This window comes from Orycteropus afer, unplaced genomic scaffold (genome assembly GCF_000298275.1).
Source record: "Orycteropus afer afer isolate SDZICR_OR568_19922 unplaced genomic scaffold, OryAfe1.0 scaffold00112, whole genome shotgun sequence".
Classification (NCBI taxonomy): domain Eukaryota; kingdom Metazoa; phylum Chordata; class Mammalia; order Tubulidentata; family Orycteropodidae; genus Orycteropus; species Orycteropus afer.
Genome location: NW_006921699.1, coordinates 3,279,053 through 3,304,286, shown reverse-complemented (window position 1 = coordinate 3,304,286; position 25,234 = coordinate 3,279,053). Strand labels below are relative to the sequence as shown.

The following is a 25,234-nucleotide window of genomic DNA, read 5'->3' as shown; positions in this document are numbered from 1 at the left end:
GTAGTACACTGAAATAAACAAACTGGTCAGTAAAACAAAACAGAGACCAGAAATAAACCCCAAGATACGTGAGATTTTAATAGTTAACAAATCCCAGTTCAATAGGAAAAGAAAGTGTAATTAGTAAGAACAGTTAAGTACTAAGTACTTTTCCAAGGTGACATAGCTATTAAAATGGTGAAGCCAGGATTCAAACTCAGCCAACAGAAACAGACAAATTCTTCAGTTTAGCAGCCTCAGAGAATATATCTCACAGAATTAAAAGCACAGCCATAAACTAAGAATGTTACTACATTAAGTTTTTAGTGATCAATTAATGTAGCTCTGTGCTTCCTGGCAGTCTTATTAAAAGAGAAAATACTCAGTCCAATGAATTTCATTGATTGAGAGAAGAAAACAAAATTTCTTTGGCATTGGACTATAGAAGGCACTTTATTGTGGCGATCTTTAACTTCTTCAGATCTGTTTTTGCAGAAATACAAGTATTTTTTGACTGGTTATTCTTGTGCTGTTAAATATGTAAAATTAAATCAACCTTAAAAAGATTTTTCTGATTTTTTCAGGAATTGGCTTAAGGACATTAGTACTTAACACGTCCTTTATAGACTCTTATCAGATACAAATAACTTTGTATGCTGGTTTCACCATAGCTCATGAGGTCTCTTTGAAATTTGATTGTTGGTTCACTTAAATTGGTTCCAGTGTGCTGGAGGGTAGTATGTTTTTGGTTTTATTCTAAGTAAGTGTGGGTGTTTTATGGTGTTCATTAAAGAAAGATAAAATATTTTTTATGGTTTAGTATATTGCTAGGTACAAGGGAGACCAAAGAAAGGCCACACTATTTCCATATCTTGCAATAGCATTTATTTTTGAATAAGCTATTTGCATGATACTGAATTGTGTATATCAGGAAGTTTTCTCTTTGAATGTTTACTTTCACTATTCTCACCACTGATACAGGTCCTCCAGAGAATATTTGTTTTGCTGGCCATTCTGTTTTTACAATTACAGTTTTCCACAGTCTCAGTTGATTTTAATTTTCTAGTTATATTTGCTTCATGAAACTTATGGCTAGAAGTGTTACACAAGTATGGTATAACCTAATTTTTCCCTGTGGCCTGTAACAGTGCTTTTGTTTTAATTAAAAAAAATTAAAAGAGATAGTTAAATTTATCTCCAGGAAAGGATGTTGCAGAGGGTGTGGTAATCCCTTATCCCAGGATTTGACGATCTTTATCATTATTGTCTGTTTAAACCAAAATCCTTGCTGCTAAAATAAGCTATTTCCCTTGGTTTGTTCTTAGTGAAAATAGAACATACTGTCATGATTACAGAAATTATGTCAATTTTTTTTTCTCCCCACCCCAAAACTTTTTCAATACAATTTCAACTGTTACTAACCCAAGTTAATTTTAGATATTATTGCTGAAGCCTCAGTTTTGCCATTTATTGAGGTGTTAATTGAAATATTAATATATTTAGAGCAGAAATGTCGTTTTTTAGGGAATCTAGAGCAACAGCAAAGCTGAGGTCAAACTGCCATAAGGATGGACACCAAGGAAGCTGTGTTTGGGACAAAAAGAAATCAAGATAAGGTAGATGCAAAGTAGAGAAAAGCCACTGGACCCTGGGGGGAGGGGGTGGAGATGGGAATGGGTTGCGTCGCCTCTAATGGCAAAGAATAGTGAGATTACTGAAGAGGAAGCTGGGAAAGGCTTACAGGAAATACTGAGGATTGGGGTTTAAGTACTACCTTCCTTCTTGACATACAAGTTTTAGCTGACTTTTAGCTAGAAGTGCGCTTTAAAAATTGATAGGGTTAAGTGTTTCGATGGGGGTGGGTCCTAATATTCTGGGCTAGTGTTTCCTCTCTGTATAGTTGTGGAAGAACTATTGGTATTAGTTGATTAAATCATTACCAAAACCCAACTTTAGCACAAATGCCTGTTATTACTTGGCAGTCAAAAGAGAGTCTCTGATTGAAGCATTAAACTGACTAAATCAGTACAGAAAATTTAATCTTTGTTTTCTTTTTTGTGATGTAAAGATTGTGTTTCTCTTCATAGCAACATGAACCGTGAAGACCGGAATGTGCTGCGTATGAAAGAACGGGAAAGGCGGAATCAGGAAATTCAGCAGGGCGAGGACCCCTTCCCACCTAGCTCTCCTCTTTTTGCTGAGCCATACAAAGTAGTAAGTTGTCCTTTTGTGTTTTCCCCCAGTAACACATTTATACTTTCGAAATGTTATAATCTTGAATAGTCTACTGGAGAAGAACTATCATTTCCCTTAGTAATTTAACATTTTTCCATTCTTGTAAACAGAGTATATTTTCTTGGAGTAAACTTTCATTGGAGTATATATAACATACATACAGAAATGTACACAAATTAAGTGTTAGGGTCAAAGAATTTTCATAGCACGAAAACAGACATACAGTCATTACCCAGTCATGAAATAGAGCATTACCAGCATCCTAGAAGCCCTCCTTTCCTCCCTTTGCTACTCTTAACTTTTAAAAGTGTGGTCTGGATTGGCATTCATCTCTATGCGCTGGATTGCCCACTAAGCTTGGACAGGCTTGTCCCCTTTCTGAGCCTTAAATTAAATTAAAATTTTTGTAAATCATTATGCATTATCTGCTGTTTCCCAGGTGCTCTTTGGGTATAACATCAATCAAAGGTGGTATTTCATGGATGCTTTTGATGCTCCTTCTTGCCATTTGGTCACTTAATGTACTGAATTTCACTGACTGTCATTAGTCTTCAAAGGAGTTCTGGTAGCTTAGTAAGTAAGGCATTTGGCTGCTAACTAGGTCAGCAGTTCAAACCCACCAGCCACTCCACAGAAAGAAGATGACACAATCTACTTCCATAAAGATTTACAGCCTCAGAAACCCAGTGGGGGTCACTATGAGTCAGAATTGACTCAGTGGCAGTGAGGTTTTTATTGCTATTATTATTCAGTTCTTTTTTCTGTTATCATAGGCTAAATTCTCTGATTTTCCTTCTAATGTATTTAATGCTTAATTAATAATATCAAATTTATATTAAAGCATGTTGCCAGGGGTGTTTAAGAAATTGAACCACTTGCTATTTTTATTACTGTTGATTTGAGATTACATTAAACACTGAATGGTACCACTTCTGATAACTCTTAATGTAGTTTGTTGGCCTTAGATGTCTCTAATATTTGATTTTGCTTTGGATTTTATTTGAATTGTTTTCCTTACATTTTAAAGGCATATGTTGTTGTTGTTATGTGCCGTCAAGTTGGACCCGATCATAGCAACCCCTCCTTGGGTTGCTGAGGCAGTATCACTATGGATACCTTCCTTCTGAGGAATGGCTGGTGGGTTTGAACCGCTAGTCTTCTGGTTAGCAGTCAAGTGCCTTAGGCACTATATTGTGTCTAATAGCAATAATACTATTTATTTTGGCAGAAATGACCATGGTTGGCTTATAGTTGAAAGTTCGATTTTTTTTTCCTGATGAAATGTTAAAAGTACAACGTATCTTAGGTTCTACCTCTGTAATACTTGGTGTTTATAGAAACCATTTATGGGATATGTAAAAGCCATTTATTCAGAGATTTTAAGGATTTTCCAACTTAAAGGCAGTGGTGGCTTAGTGCCTAAGGCATTTGACTGCTAACCAGAAGGCTGGCGGTTCAAACCCACCAGCCACTCCTCGGAAGGCAGTTTGGGCAATCTACTTCCGTAGTGATACCACCTCAGAAACCCAAGGTGGGGTCACTGTGAGTTGGATCCGACTCAATGGCAGTGAGTTTGGTTTTAGATTTGGGGAATACTGACATCATTTTTGTGAATGTAACACAAAACTGTATTCAATACAACAACAGCACAGCTAGTAGACATCTTGAAACTTTATATTACCCTACAATAATTGTTTGAAATTTAAAGTATGTACTAATGACTTCAAAAGTTGGAGATTTTATTGGTCAGAAATAATAGCCAGGATTTAAAATTTGGTTTCTCTAAATTTTTGTTTCTTCTTTTAATCATAACGTTGAATTACAAGGAAGATAATGTTTTCCTGTTGTTGTTATGTGCTGTCAAGTCAGACCTGACTCATAGTGACCCCTCCTTGGGTTTCAGAGGTGGTATCACTATGGAAGTAAATTGCCCAGCCTTCCTTCCGAGGAGTGGCTGGTGGGTTTGAATCTCCAGCCTTCTGGCTAGCAATCAGGTGCCTTAGGCACTATGCTACCGGAGCTCCCAATGTTTTCCTAGGCAGCCAAATTATGAGTGTTGGACAGTTTTCTGCCATGGAACATAATTACATAAAGGCATAATCTTGATTTTTTTTTTTTTCCTGCTTTTCAAAAGACTTTGCCGCAGTGTTACTAGGTTTATTGGTGAAATTTAGGGTTTTTTTTTGCCCCTCCTGGAATCTATTTCTTAGTTGTCTTACAGAATATTTGTGCTTTACTGTGGTTATTTTTAGATACTTTAAATGAATATTTTCACTATAAAGTATACTTGGGAGTTTGTTTCCAGATGTTAGCTTCAAGGTATGATGTGAAGCCTCCCTTTAAAAAACTCCTTTTCTGTTTGAAGTTTGGAAAGTCAGTTTATAATCATATTTTATTTGCATTTGTGCTAATTGTGCAATTTTATTTTACATTTTGTGTAGACTAGCAAAGAAGACAAGTTATCAAGTCGCATTCAGAGTATGCTTGGAAACTACGATGAAATGAAGGATTTCATAGGGGACAGATCTATACCAAAGCTTGTTGCAATTCCCAAGCCTACAGTACCACCAACAGCAGATGAAAAACCCAACCCAAATTTCTTTGAACAAAGACATGGAAGCTCGCATCAGAGTAGCAAATGGACTCCAGTAGGACCTGCACCCAGCACTTCTCAGTCTCAGAAACGGTCCTCAGGTTTACAGAGTGGGCACAGCAGCCAACGGACCAGTGCAGGTGGCAGTAGCAGCACTAACAGTACTAGCCAGAGGCATGACCGTGACTCATATAGCAGTAGTGGAAGCAGTAGCCGGAAAAAAGGCCAGCATGGATCAGAACACTCCAAATCACGCTCTTCCAGCCCTGGGAAACCCCAGGCTGTTTCTTCATTAAGCTCCAGTCATTCCAGGTCTCATGGGAATGATCACCATAGCAAGGAACATCAACGTTCCAAATCACCTCGGGACCCTGATGCAAACTGGGATTCTCCTTCTCGTGTACCGTTTTCAAGTGGACAGCATTCAAGTCAGTCTTTCCCCCCTTCATTGATGTCAAAGTCCAGTTCAATGTTACAGAAACCCACTGCCTATGTGCGGCCCATGGATGGACAGGAGTCCATGGAACCAAAGCTGTCCTCAGAGCACTACAGCAGCCAGTCTCATGGCAATAGCATGACTGAGCTGAAGCCCAGCAGCAAAGCACATCTCACCAAGCTCAAAATACCTTCCCAACCACTGGATGTAAGTCACACATTTAGAGCTTTTAACATTATGAATGTGTAAGCAGTTAACCATGAAATCATGATTGAATTTGAACTGCCTCTCTCTTTGCCTTAATAGTAAGGAATGTTAAGTGTTTAAAGTGACTCCCAAGTGGATCCATAGAGCTGTTAGCTTCTCCTCTTGGGCAACAGAGATACTGTCATTCAGTTTTCAAAAATTATAATGACAAGTCACTTATAAAATATAAGAATGATTCATGATCCATCAGTACCTTAGATTTTCTCCTCTTGATTTGAGGAAATAATGCACCTTATTTTTTGTTTGAAAAGAAAATTAAATTTCCTATTACTTCTCATAGTGACTCTTGAAAGAGATAAGGGTGTGGTTCATTGTGGTAAATGTTGGGACTATTTCTGTCCCCCCCACCCCCTATGAAGATGGTGGTGGTGTATATGGTTTTGTTGTGATCCTTTTCTCTGGTTACAGGGTTGAGACCAGCTGCTCTGAATTCATAGTGGTGGTTTGAAATTTACAGTAATTATAATTGTAAACCAAAACATATTCATAATAACCAAAGGAAGTGAGCATTGATTGTGAAATTTTGTTTTTTAATGTAGTTTGTGTAATTAAAAAGAAATTAATATCGGTAGCCAAAAATCATAGCTCTTAGCACAGAATGATTGGGGGAAGAGTCAGGGATAGGTATAGGTAAACTGCTTTTTTGAAAGTCTTTCCTGTCTAGGTAAGCTCGTTGTTAGTGGCATTTGGCATCTAATAACTTTTCTCAAAAGAACAGTAAAGTGGTAATTTGTTCTTTTTCAAACAACATCATCCTAGGAATTAGGTTTGGGTTTGAACCCCAGCTCCCTATTTTCTGTTTGTGGTTTAGAATAAGCAATTTATCTTCCACATTTTAAGAAGGAATATCTAAAATACCCATGATGTTCCAGAAAAGTAAATCTTTCCATAAACTTGGTTTTACTCTGATAATTTATGTGAAATGATATATCTCAGTATCATGCTGTATTTTGAATATAAATAAACTTTAAAATTTTTGGCAAGCTGCTCACCAGCAAAATTACATTTAACAAATTATTTCTAATCTAAGGATAAGAAAGATAAAATTTTAAAAATATTTGAAAAATATAATTAAGTTCCTTGAGCCATGCAGAGAGTTTGATGATTAAAATTTTTTAGTACTGAAAAATTTGTATTTTAAGGAAATTAGTCCACAGATTCTAATTAGTGTTGTGAATTGGAGTAATGGGATAATTATTTACTTAAATGTTATTTTATTTCTAATAATATTTTTATATCTGTGCAGCAAGTGATAATCTAATAATACATGACTAAATCTAATATGTGTTTCTTTTTCTATTTTTTTCTTAAGGCATCTGCTTCTGGTGATGTGAGCTGTGTGGATGAAATTCTTAAAGTAAGTCATTTGTTTTTAATAGTTGCAATTATTTTTATTTAATTATGATACTCTGCTACTCTTTTCCCACCCCCATATTGCTCAAAGGATTTGGAGCAGCAGATTACCTGTCTGTGTAACTTGATTATGTCCATCCATATCAATTAACTCTATTCTACTTACATTCATATGTAGGTTCTGAATCGCATGGTTTTTTACTATTTACAAAGAATTGGATTTTTTTTGTTTGTTTTTTTAATAATGCAAATTCTATTCTTCAAAGCTTGCCTTGAAAAGAAAATAAAACTACAAATACAACTGCACTCTCTCAGGTTTATCAATTAATAATTAGAAGTACTGAAGAACTCAATAGTTATCAGTCAGACCATTACATTGAAAAGAGCTTGCTTTGCAACTCATTGGTACATACTGGTCAACTACTACAAAGATTTCTGAATACTGCTCATTTTGGGTGTTTAGTGGGCTATCTTTAAAATAAACACATGACCGAAAATTACGTTCCTCTATTGGAAAAAAAAACAAAGTTGATTACGTACTGTCCAATGAATTAGTGAGTAGCAATGACTGCTTTTTGTTCAATAGAGAAAAGGTACAACTATCGATCACATAATACTTGTATTTTCTTGTTTTCTTGTAAGCTCCTGAATTTTTGTACCTGTAATTGCATTTCACTATTAATACTTTTGAAAGTCTGCCCTGTATTGGTTGCTCCCACTATGTTCTTATTCCTTTAACCCACTGTAATTGCTCTTTTGCTTCCATAATTCTGCTGAACCTGTTTCTCTAAGGTCACAATCTTCCCCCACATTGAGGAGCTTCACTTGAGTTCTCATTTTCTTTGCCCTCTCTATTTTAAAGACGTTTAATTTTTTTTTCCTTCTGTAAACATCATTCTTCCTTTATTGACTATCATTATGCTTCATTGTTTTTATTTTCCATTCACCCTCTTGCCTTTTCGTCTCTTGGAACCCTTCTTACTTCTCTTCTTTTTGACTTGACTTCTCCACTTTCATGGCTTTATCAGTTAGACAGCTATTCAGTCGTTCTCTCCTGTCTTGTTCTCCTTTGGATTTTGGTTTATGTCTCTTAATTGCCTCTTAGCTGGTTTCCATTTGAATTTCCTGCTGCTTCTTCAAACTCACCATATCTAAAGCCATATTTGTCAGACTTCTTCCTATTAGTAGTACCACCATTCTCCCATGCTTGTTAAGTGTAGAATCCTGATTATCTCTGACTTCCTCTCTTGTTCTGTTTAATCATGAAACGAGGTAAAGACTTTGAAAATATCTATTCCTTTCTTTCCATTCCTGCCCCATTGAGCCGGAATAATGCAACATATAGTCCTCACTCTGCCTTACTGCCTCCAGAGATTCCCTGCTCATCTATCTTCTGCATTGCTACCAAATTCTTTGCTTAAATCTCTGTTCTTCATAAGTTAATTTCCTTCTCTGAAATTTTTACTGTCTGTCTAAGGCACTGTAAAAGAATAGTGTTCAGGTTTAACATTTCAGGCCTTCCACAGGCCAGTCCTAGCCTCTCCCACTACTGATTGACCTCTTTGGCTAAAATGGTTTCCCTAATCCGTATACTTTCTTCCTTTTTTTTTTTTTTTTTTAAAAAACTCCTTGATGTAAACTTTCTTGGTATGTATTTCTCCTGTTTTTGTTTTTCTGATACTGTTTTTCCTTTGACTGTCATATAGCATTCATTTTTTAGTTGCTATGTATATAAAAAATCTAAGCATATTCCTTTCTCTTGAATCCTCAAAAATGCATGAAATTTTAATATCTGGAAGAAATCTTAGGCTTTGTTCTGTTTAATTATCTCTTTGATATCACTGACCATTTTTTTCATATTCCCAGGGCTTGACACATGGCTTTGGCTATAATAAATGTTCAGTCATTTGATAATAGTTGGAGAATATTAAATAGATTTTCCTACTGAGAGTATTTTGGCTCTTTAGGTATAAAATGCCATCACTGAGAACCTGGGGTACGCTGAGAACCTTGTGAAAGAAATTGATTTATTAATCCAGCACATACTAATTGAGCACTTACTGTGTGCCAGGCATTGGGAATACGATGATGATACTTTAAGCAAACATCTAGAACAGGATGTAAGAAATAATAAGCTATACAATATTATTTCTGGAAGTAAAATGCTATTAAAAAACAACACATAAGAAGATAGAGAGCAATGAAAATACAGGTGGCTGTTTTAAGAGGTTCGAGCACTACAGACAGTATTAAGTGCTTTTGTCTTTTTCCCCTTATGTCATTCTTTTGCCCAAAAGTAGCCAGTGTTAACTATCCATTTAGATTGTGACTTGTGTTTGTCATTTAATAATATGCTGTGGACATTATTTCATATCAGTAGTTAAATTTCTCATTTTAATGTCTGTTTGGTGTTCCATTTTACGTATGTCTGATAATTTATTTAATTGGTCTTATGTTGTTGGAGACTTAGATTGTTTGTATTTTTAAGTGTGAGCCCTTTGACCATGTATCTTTACATAACTGTGTGGGTATAACTTTCAGGTAAATTGCTAGAAGTCAGTACCACCTTTAATTTACTGTATTTTCTCAGTCTACCTGATGGCTTACTTTGAACTAAATGCCAGAAATAAAGCACTCCCTCCTTACTCTAAGTCTGATACCTCTCCCTCCCCTGCTTCTCTAATATATACGTTGTGATCTTATCCACTTCTCCAGACCCTCACTTGGATATATTTGGAATATGATCAGATAGGAGACATAGAATAAAACCAGACTGAGAGCCTTACCTGTGTGTTTTCCTCCGCATGTGCTTTTGAAATCTCTCTTCTGATTTTCTCCACCTGGCCAAATTTTCCATCAGTGCTGGGTTCTGTAGCCAGACTTTGTGGGATGAAATTTTGTGTCCAGCACTGACCAAGTGTGTGACCATGAGTAAGTAACTTCTGTGCTTTAGTTTCATCCTGTGTAGAGTGAGGATAATAATGGAATCTACCTCATAATGTCATTGTGAGTATTAAATGAGTAACAGACATGTAAAGCACTGAACTCAGTGTCTGTCCCATTAAAGTTACAGGATAAATGTTACCTGTTTTCTTTACCATTATCCCTTTCCTCCCACTTCCACAGCAAGCTCTTCCTTAGTAGTGCCTTGTGTTTGACTTGTATAACCATTCACAGGTCTCATCATTCTAACTGTAAACTCCTTGAAGTCAGGGAATGTGTATTATTTATTTCTATCACTCCATAGTGCTTTGCACACAATTGTGCTTAATTAATGTTTATTGTAAAATATGTATTATTTTGGAGAAGCAATTATGAAACCAGTATTTATAAATACAAATCTGGTTTTTAGCTGTATAATTTTTATCCTTGGACTGGTTGAAAACAAATTGTAATAATTACATTTCAGGAGATGACGCATTCATGGCCTCCCCCTCTAACGGCTATTCATACACCATGCAAAACAGAACCTTCCAAATTTCCTTTTCCAACTAAGGTAAGTAAATAAAATGTGTCTTTGATGCTACGAGAAAATTCTAAATGGCTTGACTAAAATCACATGAATTCAGAATTCTGTCTTGCCATTCCCATTTTGTGGAACAATAAAGATGTAAATAAATAGATGCTTTTATATAGTAATAATTGCAAATAAAGCAGCGTGATGGATTGAGAGCAACTTGGATTGAGGGGTGCTTGAGAGAGCTTAAAGGCTGTATTGGGGAGAGACTTAAAAGGCATTGATGTTTGTTGTAAACTATTACGGTATTCTAAGCTAAAGGTGGTAAGGGCTTCTCACTCTGTTAACTGGGGAATACTTTTCCAAGGACATAGCAGACATACTTATGTCCTGTGGTAAGAGTTTTCTCAGGCAACAGTTTCAAGGTCATCTAAAATCAGCAGATTTGTTTATTTTTAACTAACTTATACTTAATACAAATAATGTGAAATTCATTCTTTATATGAGAGTTTGACCAGGACCCCTAATAATAACTTTCCTTCGATTCTTCCCCCTCACTAGAGCTAATTTCATATGTATTTTTGCAAGTCTTTTTCTATGCATGTGTATCCATGTATATGTAATCATTTGCATGTAAGCATCTTCTCATTTATTTCTGCATAAATATATTGTTGTATATCTTTAATCAGTCAGCAATATTTCTTGGAGACTTTTCTGTGTTACTACGTATACAACTATCTTGTTTCTTTTAATTGTATCCACAGTATATATGTATCCTACTTTATTTATCCATTCCCGTTTGGCATTTAGATGGGTCACAATTTTTCATTTCTGTAAACATTGCTCAAGAGAATATCTTTATTCATGCTTTCTTGTGTACATATGAGTTTTCTTAGGGTAATAAGCAAGAAGTAGAATTGGTCAGTATTGAGAATATTTGTTCTATATATGCTTTTAAATTCCCTCCATAGTGGTTTTACCCATTGATACTCCCACTTGCATTACCTATTATTCCTAACGTACACACCGCCATTTGATACTACTAAGCAATAGTATTTTGAGTAAAAAATGGCATTCTATTTCCTAGATTACTAGTGAAGTTTATCTTTACATGTCTACCATCCATTTGATTTCTCTGTGGATGAATTCGCCTATTCCCTTTGCCCATTAGGTTGCTTTTTATACCTATTGTGTTTTAGGAGGGTTTTGTTTTGCTTTGCTTTATATGTTTTGTTTTAATTCTGGACTCTACCAATTTCTTATATGTAATGCAAATATATCTCTCAATTAGGATCTTCTAAGTTTTTGGTCTAGAAGATTTTCATATTAATGAATAAAATATATCTTTCCCTTCCTTTATAGCTTTTGCTTTATAGTATCTTGATAAAGAAGGCTTTTCTTTCCCCAGAATCAAAACCACACCCTCTTACTTCCCTTTTAATATGATTGTAGTTTTATTTTTTATGGTTATCTTCAGTCCAGTTTAATTTTATGAATGATGTGAGGTACAGACAGAACTTTTTGTCTATACATGTGTTAATGCCACTTAAAATAAATCATCTTATAATTTCATCATACAAAAAAAAATGCACCTGTAATTCATATAATATTTACGTTTTGACAGAGGTATACATCTGTGTAACCACCACCCTAAACAAGAATTAGAACATTTCCAGCACCTCAAAAAGTTCTTTCATTTCCTTTTGCAGTGAATGTCACCCTACCACTGGCCTCAGGCAACTGTATTGCGTTTTGTGTCATTATAGATTAGTTTTCACCTTTTCTAGAATTCCATATAAATGAAATCTGTTTTACATATGGATTCTTTTGCTCAGGGTATGTTTTGGGGATTGGTCCATGTTCTTGAATGTATCAGTAATTTGTTCCTTTTTATTACTGTTGAACTGTATGAAAATACCAAAATTTGTTTATCCATTCACCTGTTGATCATCATTTTGATTGTTTCTTGATTTAGGCTATTAAGAATAAAGCATCTACAAACATTCATTTACAAGTCATCGTATGGATTTATGTTTTCATTTCTCTTGAGTAAGAGAAATAGAATTGTTGGGTCCTGTGGTGGTAAATGCATGTTAAATGTATAAGAAACTAGAAACTATTTTCCAAAGTGATTCTATGACACTCCCACTTCATCCCTCTTTCATTCAGAATATATGATAGTTTCAGTTGCTCTACATCCTTACCTACCTTGGTATTGTCAGTCTATTCAGTTAGAGCCATTAATTTTCACAGGTGTGTAGAGATATCTTTTTGTTTTAATTTGTATTTCTCTGATGACTGAGGATGTTGAACCTCTATTCATGTGTTTATTGGCCATTTGTAATATCTGTTGTGTTCAAATTTTTTGCCTTTTTTTGTGTGTGGCACTGATGATAAAGAGAGTTATTTGTAGTTTTCTTACAATGTTTTTGTTTTTTATCATCAGGGTAGTGCTGGCCTTGTGAAAGGATCAAGCATATGTTCCCTTCATCTCTATATTCTGAAGTACTTTGTGGAACATTAGTATTCTTGAATGTTTCATAAAATTCAGCAGTGAAGCCATCTGGGCGTATAGGGTTTTTTATTGAAAGGTATTAAACTACAAATTCAGTTTCTTTACCGGATATAGAACTATTCATATTTTCTATTCTTTCTCCCAGTTTTGGTATTTGTTAATTTTATCTAAGTAGTCAAATTTATTGGCATAGAGTTACTCATAATATACACTTACTGTACTTCTAACATCTGTAGGATTTGTAGTGCTGTCCCTCTTTCTTTTCTGATATTGGTGACTTATGTTTTCTCTTTTATCTTGAGTAAGCTAACTAGAGGTTTATCAGGTTTAGTGATCGTTTCCAAGAACTATCTTTATGGTTTAATTGATTTTTCTTTATTGTTTTTTCTGTTTTTGATTTTTGCCTTAGTTGTGATTATTCTTTCTACTTACTTTGGATTTTATTTGCTTTGCTTTTAACTTCTTAAAGTGGAACCTTAGATCATTGATTTATAAATATTTATTTTCTAATATGAGCATTTAGAGCTATAAATTTCTGTCTAAACCTTGTTTTAGCTATACCCTACAAATTTTGATAGATTGTATTTTTTATTATCATTCAACACAAAATATTTTCTGATTTCCTTTGTGACTTCTTTGATCCATGGGTTATTTATTTAGACGTTTACATATTTACATATATACATATATACATATATATATATATATATATAAGTGTATGCTTTTATTTTCAAATATTTGAGGATTTCTCAGATATTTTATTACTGATTTCTCATTTAATTATGCTCTTGCCAGAGAACATATAATATGTAATTTCGGTTTTCTTAAATTTATTGAAATTTGTTTCATAGCCCAGAATAAGATCTATCTTGGTGACTGTTCCATATGGACTAGATGTAGTATGTCCTATAAATACCAGTGAGATTAAGTAGGTTGAGAGTGTTTGTCTCCTATGTCTCCTATATCCTTAGTGACTTTTTGTCTACTGTTCAATCCATTATACAGAAAAGAGTATTAATATCTCCATTTATATTTGTAGATTTGTCAGTTTTTTCAGTTTTATCAACTTTGGTTCATGGTCTTTTAAGCTCTGTCCTTGAGTGCTTACACATTTTGGATTGCTATGTTTTTCTGATGAATTGACCTTTGTGTTTTTCATTATGAAATGTCCCTCTTTATCTCTGGTAATTATCTTTATTCCGAAGTCAACTTTGTATGATTTTAGTAATAGCCATTTCAGCTTACTTTGATTATTGTTGATGACCTTTCCTCATTCTTTTACTATTAATCTGTCTGTGCTTTTATATTTAAAGTATATTTCTTGTAGGCAACATATAATTGGATCTTGCTTTTTTCTCTCCAGTCTGCCAGTCTCTGGCATTTAATCTTAAAGTGTTTAAACCTTTTCATTAAAATGTATTATTTATATTGTTGGGTTTAAATGTACTGTTTTGCTATTTTGCCCCATCAGTTCATTGTTCTTTTACCTCCTAATTGTGTTGAAAACATACACTAAAACATTTGCCAACATAGCAGCTAACACATTTACAACCCAGTGACATTGATTACATTTTTCATGTTGTACCACCATTATCACTATCTTTAACTAAAATATTCTTCAACCGTTAACTTAAATTCAATGACCCTAAACAAATTTTCCCTTCCCTCTTCCTTCCCACCCCTATTAGCCATTAATAATCTTTGGTTTCTATATGTTTGCATATTTCATGTAAGTAAGATCATACAGTATTTACCCTTTTTGTGATTGACTTACTTTATTCAGCGATAATTTTTTCAGGGTTCATCCATGTTATGACATGCATCAAAACTTCATTTCTCTTTTTAGCTGCATAATATTCCATTGTATATATATACCACATTTCGCTTATCCATTCATATGCTGATGGATGTTTGGGTTGTTTTCACCTTTTAGCTATTGTGAAAAGTACTGCAGTGAACATTGATATACAGATTTCTGTTTGCATTCTGGCCTTTACTTCTGGGTATATACCTAAAATTGGGATTGTTGGGTCATATGGTAATTCTGTGTTCAACTTTTTGGGGAACCACCACGCTGTTCTTTTACATACCCACTAGCTGTGCATGAGGGTTCCAGTTTTTCCACAACCTCTCCAACACTTGTTTTCTGTTTTTTTGATCATTGTCATTCTAATGGGCGTGAGGTGGTGTCTCATGCTGTTTTGATTTGCATCTTCCTAAAGGCTAATGATACTGAACAATTTTTCATGTGCTTGTTGGCCATTTGAATATCCTCTTTATTAAACTGTTCAAGTCCTTTGCCCATTTTTTGATTGAGTTGTTTGTCTTTTTGTTATTAAGATGTTATGGTTTTAAATATTTTTTGGGTATTAAGCCCTTATCTATATGACAGTTCTGAAAATTTTTTCCCAATCTGTAGGTTGTCTTTTCGCTTTATTGATAAAGTCCCTCGATGTACAAAAGCATTTAATTGTTATGTAGTCTCATCTATCTATTTCGTCTTTAACTGCTCAGATTTTTCTTATCATAACGGATAATCTCTTACTAAACACAGATACCACAGCCCCACCTCTATATTTTCTTCTAGGAAATTTATGGTTTTAATTTTCACATTTAGGTCCTTGATCCATTTTGAATTGGTTTTTGTGTATAGTATGAGGCCTGGATTCTGATTCATTCTGCTTGTGGAAATTTGGTTTTCCTACCACTGTTTATTAAAGAGACTTCTTTTCCTATTGTTCAGACTTAGCACCCTTGTCAAAAATTACTCTGTTGGTCTGTATGTCTGTTATTATATCAGTATCAGACTGTGTTATTGTAGCTTTGTAGTTTTTTTTTTTAATTGTGATTTGGATGAAAGTTTACAGTGCAAATTGATTTTCCGTTCAACAATACATATATATTCTGCTTTGTGACATTTGTAGTATGTTTTTAAATCAGGAAGTGTGACTTTCCCTACTTTATTTTTCTTCATGATTGCTTTAGCTATTCAGGGTCCCTTGCCCTCTACGTAAATTTTAGGATAAAACAAAAAAACAAACTCACTTCTGTGAAGTTGGATCCAGCTCATAGTGACCCCTCCTTGGGTTTCCGAGGCGGTATCACTACAGAAGTAGATTGCCCAATCTTCCTTCCGAGGAGTAGCTCATGGGTTTGAACCACCAGGCTTCTGGTTAGCAGTCAAATGCCTTAGGCACTACGCCACCAGAGCTTCCAAAACACACTGCTGTGGAGTCGGATTCAACTGATAGCAACCCCTCCTTGGGTTTCTGAGGCGGTATCACTACAGAAGTAGATTGTCCAGCCTTCCTTCTGAGGAGTGGCTGGTGGGTTTGAACTGCCAGCCTTCTGGTTAGCAGTCAAATGCCTTAGGCACTACACCACCAGAGCTCCATTTCTGCAAAGAAGGCTGTTGGCATTTTGATGGATATTGCATTGAATTTATAGATTGCTGTGGGTGGTATTGACATCTTAATTGTGTTAAGCCTTTGACAACTTGAACACAGAATGCCTTTTCATTTATGTAGGTCTTCTTTAAGTTCTTTTAATAATGTTTTATCATTTTCTGTGTACAAGTCTTTCACCTACCTGGTTAAGTTTATTCCTTGGTGTTTTATTCTTTTAGATACTCTAGTAAGTGGTAATATTTCCTTAATTTATTTTTCAGATTGCTTATTCTTGATACATATATATCTTCCCCCACCCCCAACCTATCTAGAAATGTTCCCTCCCCTCCCTGGTAACCAACAAAGAAAGTTTCCTTCTATGTATAAACCTTTCCTTGACTTTTTACAACAGTGGACTAATACAGTATTTATTCTTCTGTGATTGACTTATTTCACCCAGCATAATGTCCTCCAAGTTCATTTACATTATGTGGTATTTTGCAGATTCTGCATTATTCTGTAGGGTTGCATAGCATTCCATGGTGTTTATGTATCACAGTTTGTTTATCCATTCCTTGGTTCATGGGCGTGTAAGTTGTTTCCATCTCTTTGCTTTTGTGAATAGTCTGCAGTGATCATGGGTGTGCATATATCTATGTCCTACCTCTCCCTTCTTTAGGATATGTACCTGTAATGGTTTGCTGGCTCAAATGGTGTTTCTAGTTCCAACTTTTTAAGGAATCACCATACCGATTTCCACAGTGGTTGTATCATTTTACAGTCCCATCAGCAGTGTATGAGAGTCTCAGTCTTTCCATATCCTCACTAGCGTTTGTTATTTTATGTTTTGTTGAACTTTGCTATTAATGCTGGGGTGAGATAATACCTCATGGTTGTTTTGATTTGCATCTCTCTAATGGCTGTTGTTCGTGAACATTTCTTCATGTGTTTGTTGGTTGCCTGAATATCTTCTTTGATGAAGTGTCTGTTCATGTCTTCTGCCCATTTTTTAATTGGGTTGTCTTTTTGATGTTGGGGTTTTGAAGTTTTCTATAAATTTTAGAGATAAGTCCCTTGTCAGGTGCATCATTGCCAAGTGTTTTTTTTTCCCATTCTGTAGGTTCCCTTCTTACTCTTGTGGAGAAGTCTTTTGAAACATATGCAAATTTAATTTTTAGTAGGTCCCATTCATCTAGTTTATCTTCTGCTGTTTATGTATCTTAGGTTATGATTGATAGCCTATTTATGCCACAAATTAGGGCCCCTAAGTTTGCCTGTATATTTTCTTTGATGAACTTTATAGTTTTAGATTTCATACTTAAGTCTTTGATCCATCTGGAGTTCGTTTTTGTGTATGGTATGAGGTCTGGATCTTGTTTCAGTTTTCTGTGAACGGATAACCAGTTTTACCAGCACCATTTGTGAAAAACACTATATCTTCCCCATTTACTGGATTTCTGGCTTTTGTTAAAGATCAGCTGACCATAGATTGATGGATCTATTTCCAGTTTCTCAATCCTGTTCCACTGGTTCTATGTGCCTGTCATTATACCAATACCAGGCTGTTTTGACAACTGTGGCTGTATAGTACGTTTTGAGATCTGGGAGCATGAGACCTCTTACTTTGTTCTTCAATAGTGCTTTGCTTATCCGAAGTCTTTCTACTTTCCATATAAAATTGTTGTTGTTGTTGTTGTTATATGCCGTCGAGTCGGCCCTGACTCATAGCGACCCCTCCTTGGGTTTCCGAGGCAGTATCACTACAGAAATAGGGTTGCCCAGCCTTCCTTCCGAGGAGTGGCTGGTGGGTTTGAACCGCCAGCCTTCTGGTTAGCTAGTCAAGTGCAGAATGCTGATGGAATCTAGATCAAGATTGCATTGAAGGTATAGATTGCTTTAGGTAGTGATGACATTTTCATAATGTTCAATCTTCCTATCCATGAGCCTGGTACTTTCTTTGATTTATTTAGATCTCTTATAGTTTCTTGAAGTAGTGTTTTGTAGTTTTCTTTGTTATAGGTCTTATTCCCAAGTTTTTATCTTTTTGGTAGCTATTGATTTCCTTTTCAGAGACCTCTTTGCTGATGTAAAGGAATCTGATTTTTTTTATATTGATCTTGTATCTTGCCACTGTGCTAAATCTTTCAATAAGTTCTAGTAGTTTTCTTGCTGAGTCTCTTGGTTTTCTATGTATGGGGTCATAATAGGGATAGTTTTACTTCTTCCTTACCTATTTGCATGCCTTTGATTTCCCTTCCTTGCCTTAATGCCCTGGCTAGGACTTCCAATACAATGTTGAATAGAAGTGGTGATAGAGGGCATCCTTGTCTCATTTCTGTTCACAAGGGTATTGGTTTTGGTCTCTCTCCATTGAGAGTAATGTTGGCTGTTGGTTTTGCATATATGCCCTTTCTTATGTTGAGGAGTGTCCCTTCTATTCCTATTTTACTGAAAGTTTTTATCAGGAATGGGTGTTGGATTTTATCAAATGCCTATTCTGCATCCATTTATATGATCATGTGATTCTTTTCCTTTATTTTACTTATGTGATGGATTACATTGGTTGTTTTTCTAATGTTGAACCATCCTTGTGTACCTGGTATGAATCCCACTTGGTCATGATGTATTATATTTTTGATATGTTGTTGGAGTCTGTTGGCTAGGATTTCATTGAAGATCTTTGCATCTATATTCATGAGGGATATTGATCTGTAACTTTCCTTCCTAGTGATCTCTGTGCCACCTGTTGGTATCACAGTTGTGCTTACTTTATAAAATGAATTTGGGAGGATTCTGTCCTTTTTTATGTTCTGTAATAGTAGGATTGGTGTCAGTTCTTCTCTGAGTGTTGTTATAATGCTCCAGTGAAATCATCTGGGCCAGGACTTTTTCTTGTTGGTAGTTTTTTTATGACCTGTTCAGTTTGTTATGGGTCTGTTCAACTTTTCCACCTCAGCCTCTGTTAGTTTAGGTAAGTAGTATATTTCTAGAAATCTGTCCATTTCTTCTAGATTTTTGAATTTGTTGGAGTATAGTTCTTCATAATATCCTGATAGCATCCTTTCAATTTCTGTTGGTTCTGTTGTGGTGTTACCCAGTTCATTTCTTATTTGTGTTATTTGTATTCTCTCCCTCTTTTCCTTTGTTATGTTTGCCAGTGGTTTGTCAGTTTTATTAATCTTTTCAAAGAACCAACTTGTGGTCTTGTTGATTTTTTTCTATTGCCTTTTGTTTTCTGTTTCATTGATTTCTGCCCAAATCCTTATAATTTCTTTTCTTCTGGTGACTGTAGGCTTCTTTTGCTACTCTTTTTCTAATTATTGGAGATATTGGGTTAAGGTATAGATTTTGGCTCATTCTTTTTTGATCTGTGCATCTGTTGCTATAAATTGCCCTCTGATCACTGCTTTTGCTGTGTCTCAAAGATTTTAGTATGTTGTATTTTCATTCTCATTTGATTCAAAGCATCTTTTATTTCTTCTATTCTCCAGTCATTTTTAAGGAGGATGTTACTCAGTTTCCATGTGTTTGCTCTTTTTCCACTGATATTCCTAGTGTTGATTTCTAATTTTACAGCATTGTGATCTAAGAAGATGCCTTGTATTATTTCAGTGTTTTTAAATTTATTGATGCTTGCTTTATGGCCTAACATATGGTCTGTCCTGGAAAATGTTACATATATGGTAGAAAAGAATGTATATTTTGCTGTTGTTGGGTGGAGTACTCTGTAGATGTCTATAAGGTCAAGTTGGTTGATCATATTGTTTAGTTCTTCTGCATCTTTGTTGAATTTCTTTCCAGGTGTTCTATCTCTTATTGAGAGTGGTGTGTTACTTACTGTGGAGCCATCTATTTGTCTTTTCAATTCTGTTAAAGTCTGATTTATGTATTTTGGGGCTCTTTCATTGTGTGCATAGATATTTGTTATGGTTATGTCCTCTTGTTCAATTGATCTTTTAATCATTACATGATGTCCTTCCTTGTCTCTATTATAGTCGTTTTTGTCTAAAAGTCTATCAGAAATTAATATTGACACTCCTTCCCTTTCTTACCATTTGCTTGGTATATCTTTTTACAACCTCTGATTTTTAGTCTATTTTTGTCTTTGTGTCTAAGGTGAGTTTCTTGTAGGCAGCATATTTATGGGCTGTATTTTCTTATGCAATCTGCAACTCTCCATCTCTTGAGTGGCACATTTAAACCATTAACACTCAGTAATTATCAACAAGTATGAATTTATGTCATTTTGTTATGTGTTTTTTTCATGGTGTTTGCTGATTTCTTTGTTCCATATAATTTTCTGTGCTGAGCTCATTTTGTTTATGAATCATGTTATCTCCTTCATTGCTATTGTTTTAATATTTGCAAAATGTTTGTGCTTGTCCTCTTTTTTATTTTGATGCTAAAGTTTACTGTTTTCCTTTGAGGTTACCCTGTGATTTATTATTTTCTTCCCAAGTTTAACACAGTCTGTTCTATCTCTCAATTGCCTTGACTTCCTCACCATTCAGAAGTTCTGTACCTACAGTATTTATTCTCTCTTTTTCGTTTGTAGTTGTCTTCATTTACCAATTGATGTCTCTGATTCCCTGTTTACAATCTTGTAAGTTTATTTTTCTTTGGGTACTTCTATAACTGGCATGATTTCTGGGTTATGTCATCATATGTGATAATTATCAGTTGTTAGCTGTTGTTGCTTCTCTGCCGGAAGGACTCCCTTTAACATCTATTGTAAGATTTATCTAGTTTTAACAAATTCTCTTAGTTTCTGCCTATCTGGAAATCTCCTAATTTCACCCTCATATTTGAGGGACAGTTTTGCTGGCTATATAATTCTTGGTTTGAAATTTTTTTCTTTCAGGGTTTTATATTACCTTCTCACCTGCATGGGTTTTGTCAAGAAATCAGAGCTTAGTCTTATTGATGGCTCTTTATAGGTAACTTTTCATTTTCCCCATGCTGTTTTCAGGAGTCTGTCTTTGTCTTTGGTTTTGGTGAACCTGATTATGATACATCTTAGTGATTTGCTTTTGAGGTCTATCCTGTTTGAGGTTTGTTGAACTTCTTCAATATATTCTTGTCTTTCCACATATTAGGGGAATTCTCTTTCACCAGATCTCCAGCAGTTTTCTCTGTGATTTTATTTGTTTCTTCCTTTTCTGGAATTCCAGTTACACATAGGTTATTCCACTTGATGGTATATTACCTAAATCTTAGTCTTTCTTCATTTTGTTTTGATCTTTTTTCTGATTGATCCGTTAACAAAATAGTGTTGAGGTGTTTGTCTTCAATCTCATTAATTATGTCTTAGGTTGATTCATTTGTATTCTTTGCCCTTTTGATGTGTTTGTTAGTTCTGAGATTTTAGTATTAATCTTCTGGATTTCTATATGCTGCTTTTGTATCATTTCTAATTGTTTATTTTGTCAATTTGTTCTTGTATTGTTTTCCTAAATTGTTCTGGAGTTTTGTTTATATTTTCCTTGATCTTGTCAGTGTTTTCCTTGATCTTTCTCTCAAGTCTTTTGAAGGTACCCAAATGTAATTCTACTGAATTCCTTATCAGGGAGTTCCAGTGCGCTACTTCTTCCTCAGGAATGTTTTCTGGATTTGTACCCTGGTCCCCTATTTCTACTACTTTATCTTGCTTCTTTGTGTGGATTGTAATGGTCTGTTGTCTCAGAGACATTGTGATGGGATTGTATTTGTTTAGTGTATGAAAGAGAATGAGAGTGTGCACAGATCTCTGTTAGCTGTTCATAAGGAGCAGTTGAGGGTGAGTTGAGCTGATAATGGCCGCCGCCTATCATTGGTCATTTGGTTGGTCAAAAGCAAGTGATGGCCCTCACTCAGTGAGTAGAGCTGCAGGAGGTGCATGTATGGTTTGGTTGTGTTGGAACAGTTGCTGTCTTCCACTCAGAGAAAAAAAATTTTTTGACACCCAAAAAAATAATAAAAGCGAGAAAACAAAAAAACTCAAATTGAATAAACAAACAGGAACAATCGCAAAAAAAAAAAAAAAAAAAAAAAAAAAAATATTCAAAATGCATTTTAAAAGGATAAAAGAAAGTTAATGAGAAAGAAAGCCATAATATCTGGGGAAGGAGGGATGAGAGCAAAGAACAAGAGTAAAAGAATAATAATGAAAAAGTGGGAAAACTTCAAAAGGAAAAACATGAGATAGAAAGAATCAAAAAAAAGGGGGGGAAAAAAGGAAGAGGAAAAAAAGAACCAGAGATAGAAAAGAGGAAAGAAGAAAAAAACATGGAAGAAAGAAGGAAGGTAAAAAGAAAAACAATCAATCAAAAATAAAACTTGGGGGTAAAGGGGTGCAAGGCACAGCACCCAGGCTCTGTCAGGGCACAGACTGGCATGGAAGTCCTACTGGTCAAGAAGGTGGGTAGAGGTGGGTAATGGCCATACCTCTGTTCACCAAGAGTGTGTAGGATGTAAGAGTAATGAGGGGAATATTACACCTTTCCAGTTGTCAGCCTCCAGTGCAGCTTCCTATACTGTCCTCAGCAAGCGGCACCCACTCCTGTGTCACTGTCTAGGTAAGAACGCCCCTTGCATATATTCAAAATGGTCACTCCCACCATTTTTAAATATTCAAAATGGGTATGCCCTCAGGACAGCTGGCAGTGTGCAGCTCCATTTGTCTCCTTACTCACTGATTTCATTACAGTTCTTCTACTAGTTGGTATTTAATCTACTTATTTATCTTTGCCTTCAAAGCTTGGGGTTGTAGGATCATCCTCTATAGATTTCAATTGGTTTCTCATTGCTTTGTTGCAGAGGATCTGTGTAGCTTGTCTGCCTATTCTGCCATCTTGCTGGAACTCCTTGGGTATAGATTTTTGTGTGGGTATATTTCTTTTTGGTTATATGCCTCAGAGAGAAATTACTGAGTCATATGGTAACTCTGTGTTTAGTTTTTGAGGAACTGCTGCACTGTTTTCCAAGGCAGCTGCACCATTTAAAAACTATCAGCTGTGCATTAAGGTTCTAATTTCTCCACATCCCTGCTACTTTTTGTTATTATTATATTATTTATTTTTAATTGTGATTTGGGTGAAAGTTTACAGAGCAAATTTATTTTCCATTCAACAGTTGATACACATTTTGTTTCATGACCTTGACTGAACTCCCCATAATGTCACAGCTCTCTTCTCACTTCCTCTCTGTGGTTATATTTCCCTGTGTCCCTTTTTCCTTATGCATTTCTGCACACTGAGCTATTTCCCTGTGCAAATACTGCCCTTCTGATCTCCCGTGTTCATTGTTCTAAGGAATGTACCTAACCTGGTGTAAATATTCACCTTACACACCTGTCTGTTGTTTGGCTGAAAGGCACAGGAGTGAGTTCATTTCCAGGCCTGAAGGGTGACTAGGGGCTGTAGTTTTGGGAGTTTCAACAGTCTGTTGGACAAGGAAGCCTAGTCTTTCCTATGATTTTGAGTTTAGTTCCATATTTTTCTCCCACTTTATCCAGGATTTCCTATACTAATTCCTTTCTGAGTGGTTGACAGTGGTAGCCAGGCACTGTCTAGTTCTTCTGGTCTCAGAGTCATGCAGGGTAAAGTTCACGTGGTCCAGTGTCTCTTGGACTAATTGTTTCCATGCGTCTTTGATTTTCTTCATTCTTCTTTGCTCTGGATAGAAGACCAATTATTGCATCTTAGATGGCTGCTTACAAACTTTTTTTTTTTTTTTAATTTTTATTGTGATTTGGGTGAAAGTTTACAGAGCAAATTCATCTTCCATACAGCAGTTCACATACACTTTGTCTCATGGCATTAACTGAAATCTCCCACAATGTAATAGCTCTCTGCTTGCAAGCTTTTAAGACCCAGTAGCTACTTACCCCAAAGTATGATGTAGAGTCATGTTTTTGTGTATTGTATAATGCCACTTGAGCTTGATGTGCCCTGTGACCATGGTCCCAAACCCATAGGCCCAATAAATTGCTCCCTCAGGGTGGTTAGCTGTGGCTAAGAAGTTGTCATAACTTTGCCTCCTTTTAGCGTGATTTGTTACTGTCTTTCTTATTGATTATAGCCATACTAGTGGATGTGAAGAGTATCTCATTATGGTTTGATTTGCATTTCCTTGATAGCTAATGAAGCAGCTCTGGTGGCATAGAGGTCAAAGCATTTGGCTATTAACAAAAGGGAGAACATAGGGGTGAGGAGTGAGGCTGTGGTATCTGTTTAGTAATAGACTGTCAGTTATGATAAGAAAAATCTGAGTAGCAAAAGACAAAATAGAGGAGAGGTTCCAGTAAGATGATGGACTAGGCAGAAAGCCTGCACAGACCCTCTTCAACAAAGAAAAGGGAAACCAATTAACACAGACAGAGAAGATAATCCTGGACCCCTGAACCTTGAACGGAAGGATATAGAAGTGGACTAAACCTCAACTAGCAGAAGAATTTGCATGAAATACCAAAAAAGGAGACAGATGGAGCTGCGTTCTGGCAATGATCCTGAGCGATTCTGACGGCACAGACAGCTCGGAGATTCCTGAGTGGTGGTAGGACCTAAGAATTAACCTAAAAATCAGCGCTGCTAACCAGGGACTGCATGGGGACTGCTCTGGTGGCTGCAGAGAAGGTGAAGAGAAAAGCGGGCTGAGCTGTGGACTTGTGCTGGTCTGGAAGGCACCACCATTTTGAATGTTACAAGCGGCTTGACTATTTTGGATATTTAAAGAGACAGCGCTCTCCGAGATTCCAGGGGCTTAAGAAGAGGTTCATGCTGTATGAAAAGTGAATTTACTCTGTAAATCTTCACCCAAATCAAAATAAAATTTAAAAGAAAAAAAGAAGAGGTTCAGCTTTCCAGCAACTCCAAGGACACTCCAGACCTGCAAGACTGAAAAGGTGCAACATTCCTCTTGTTTCTTTTATACCCCACACCTGCTTGTTGAACGGAGGTTCGGCCATCCCCCGCTCCCACCCCCCTTCTGGGCCCACAGGAACTCCATCACAGTCTGTGTGCTCAGACGGAGCCTG

The 25,234-nt window shown here is 35.8% G+C and overlaps 1 protein-coding gene across 1 annotated transcript in view; it reads left to right on the top strand.

Moving 5' to 3' along the window:
* The first annotated feature begins 2,070 nt into the window (after positions 1 to 2,070).
* Positions 2,071 to 25,234, top strand: part of AFF4 (AF4/FMR2 family member 4) — an 87,771-nt gene continuing 64,607 nt past the window's right edge. Inside the window, exons 1-4 of the mRNA XM_007943747.2 lie at positions 2,071 to 2,193; positions 4,656 to 5,450; positions 6,823 to 6,867; positions 10,273 to 10,359. Of these exons, the coding sequence (XP_007941938.1) occupies positions 2,071 to 2,193; positions 4,656 to 5,450; positions 6,823 to 6,867; positions 10,273 to 10,359 (1,050 nt within the window). The remainder of the gene's footprint in view (positions 2,194 to 4,655; positions 5,451 to 6,822; positions 6,868 to 10,272; positions 10,360 to 25,234) is intronic.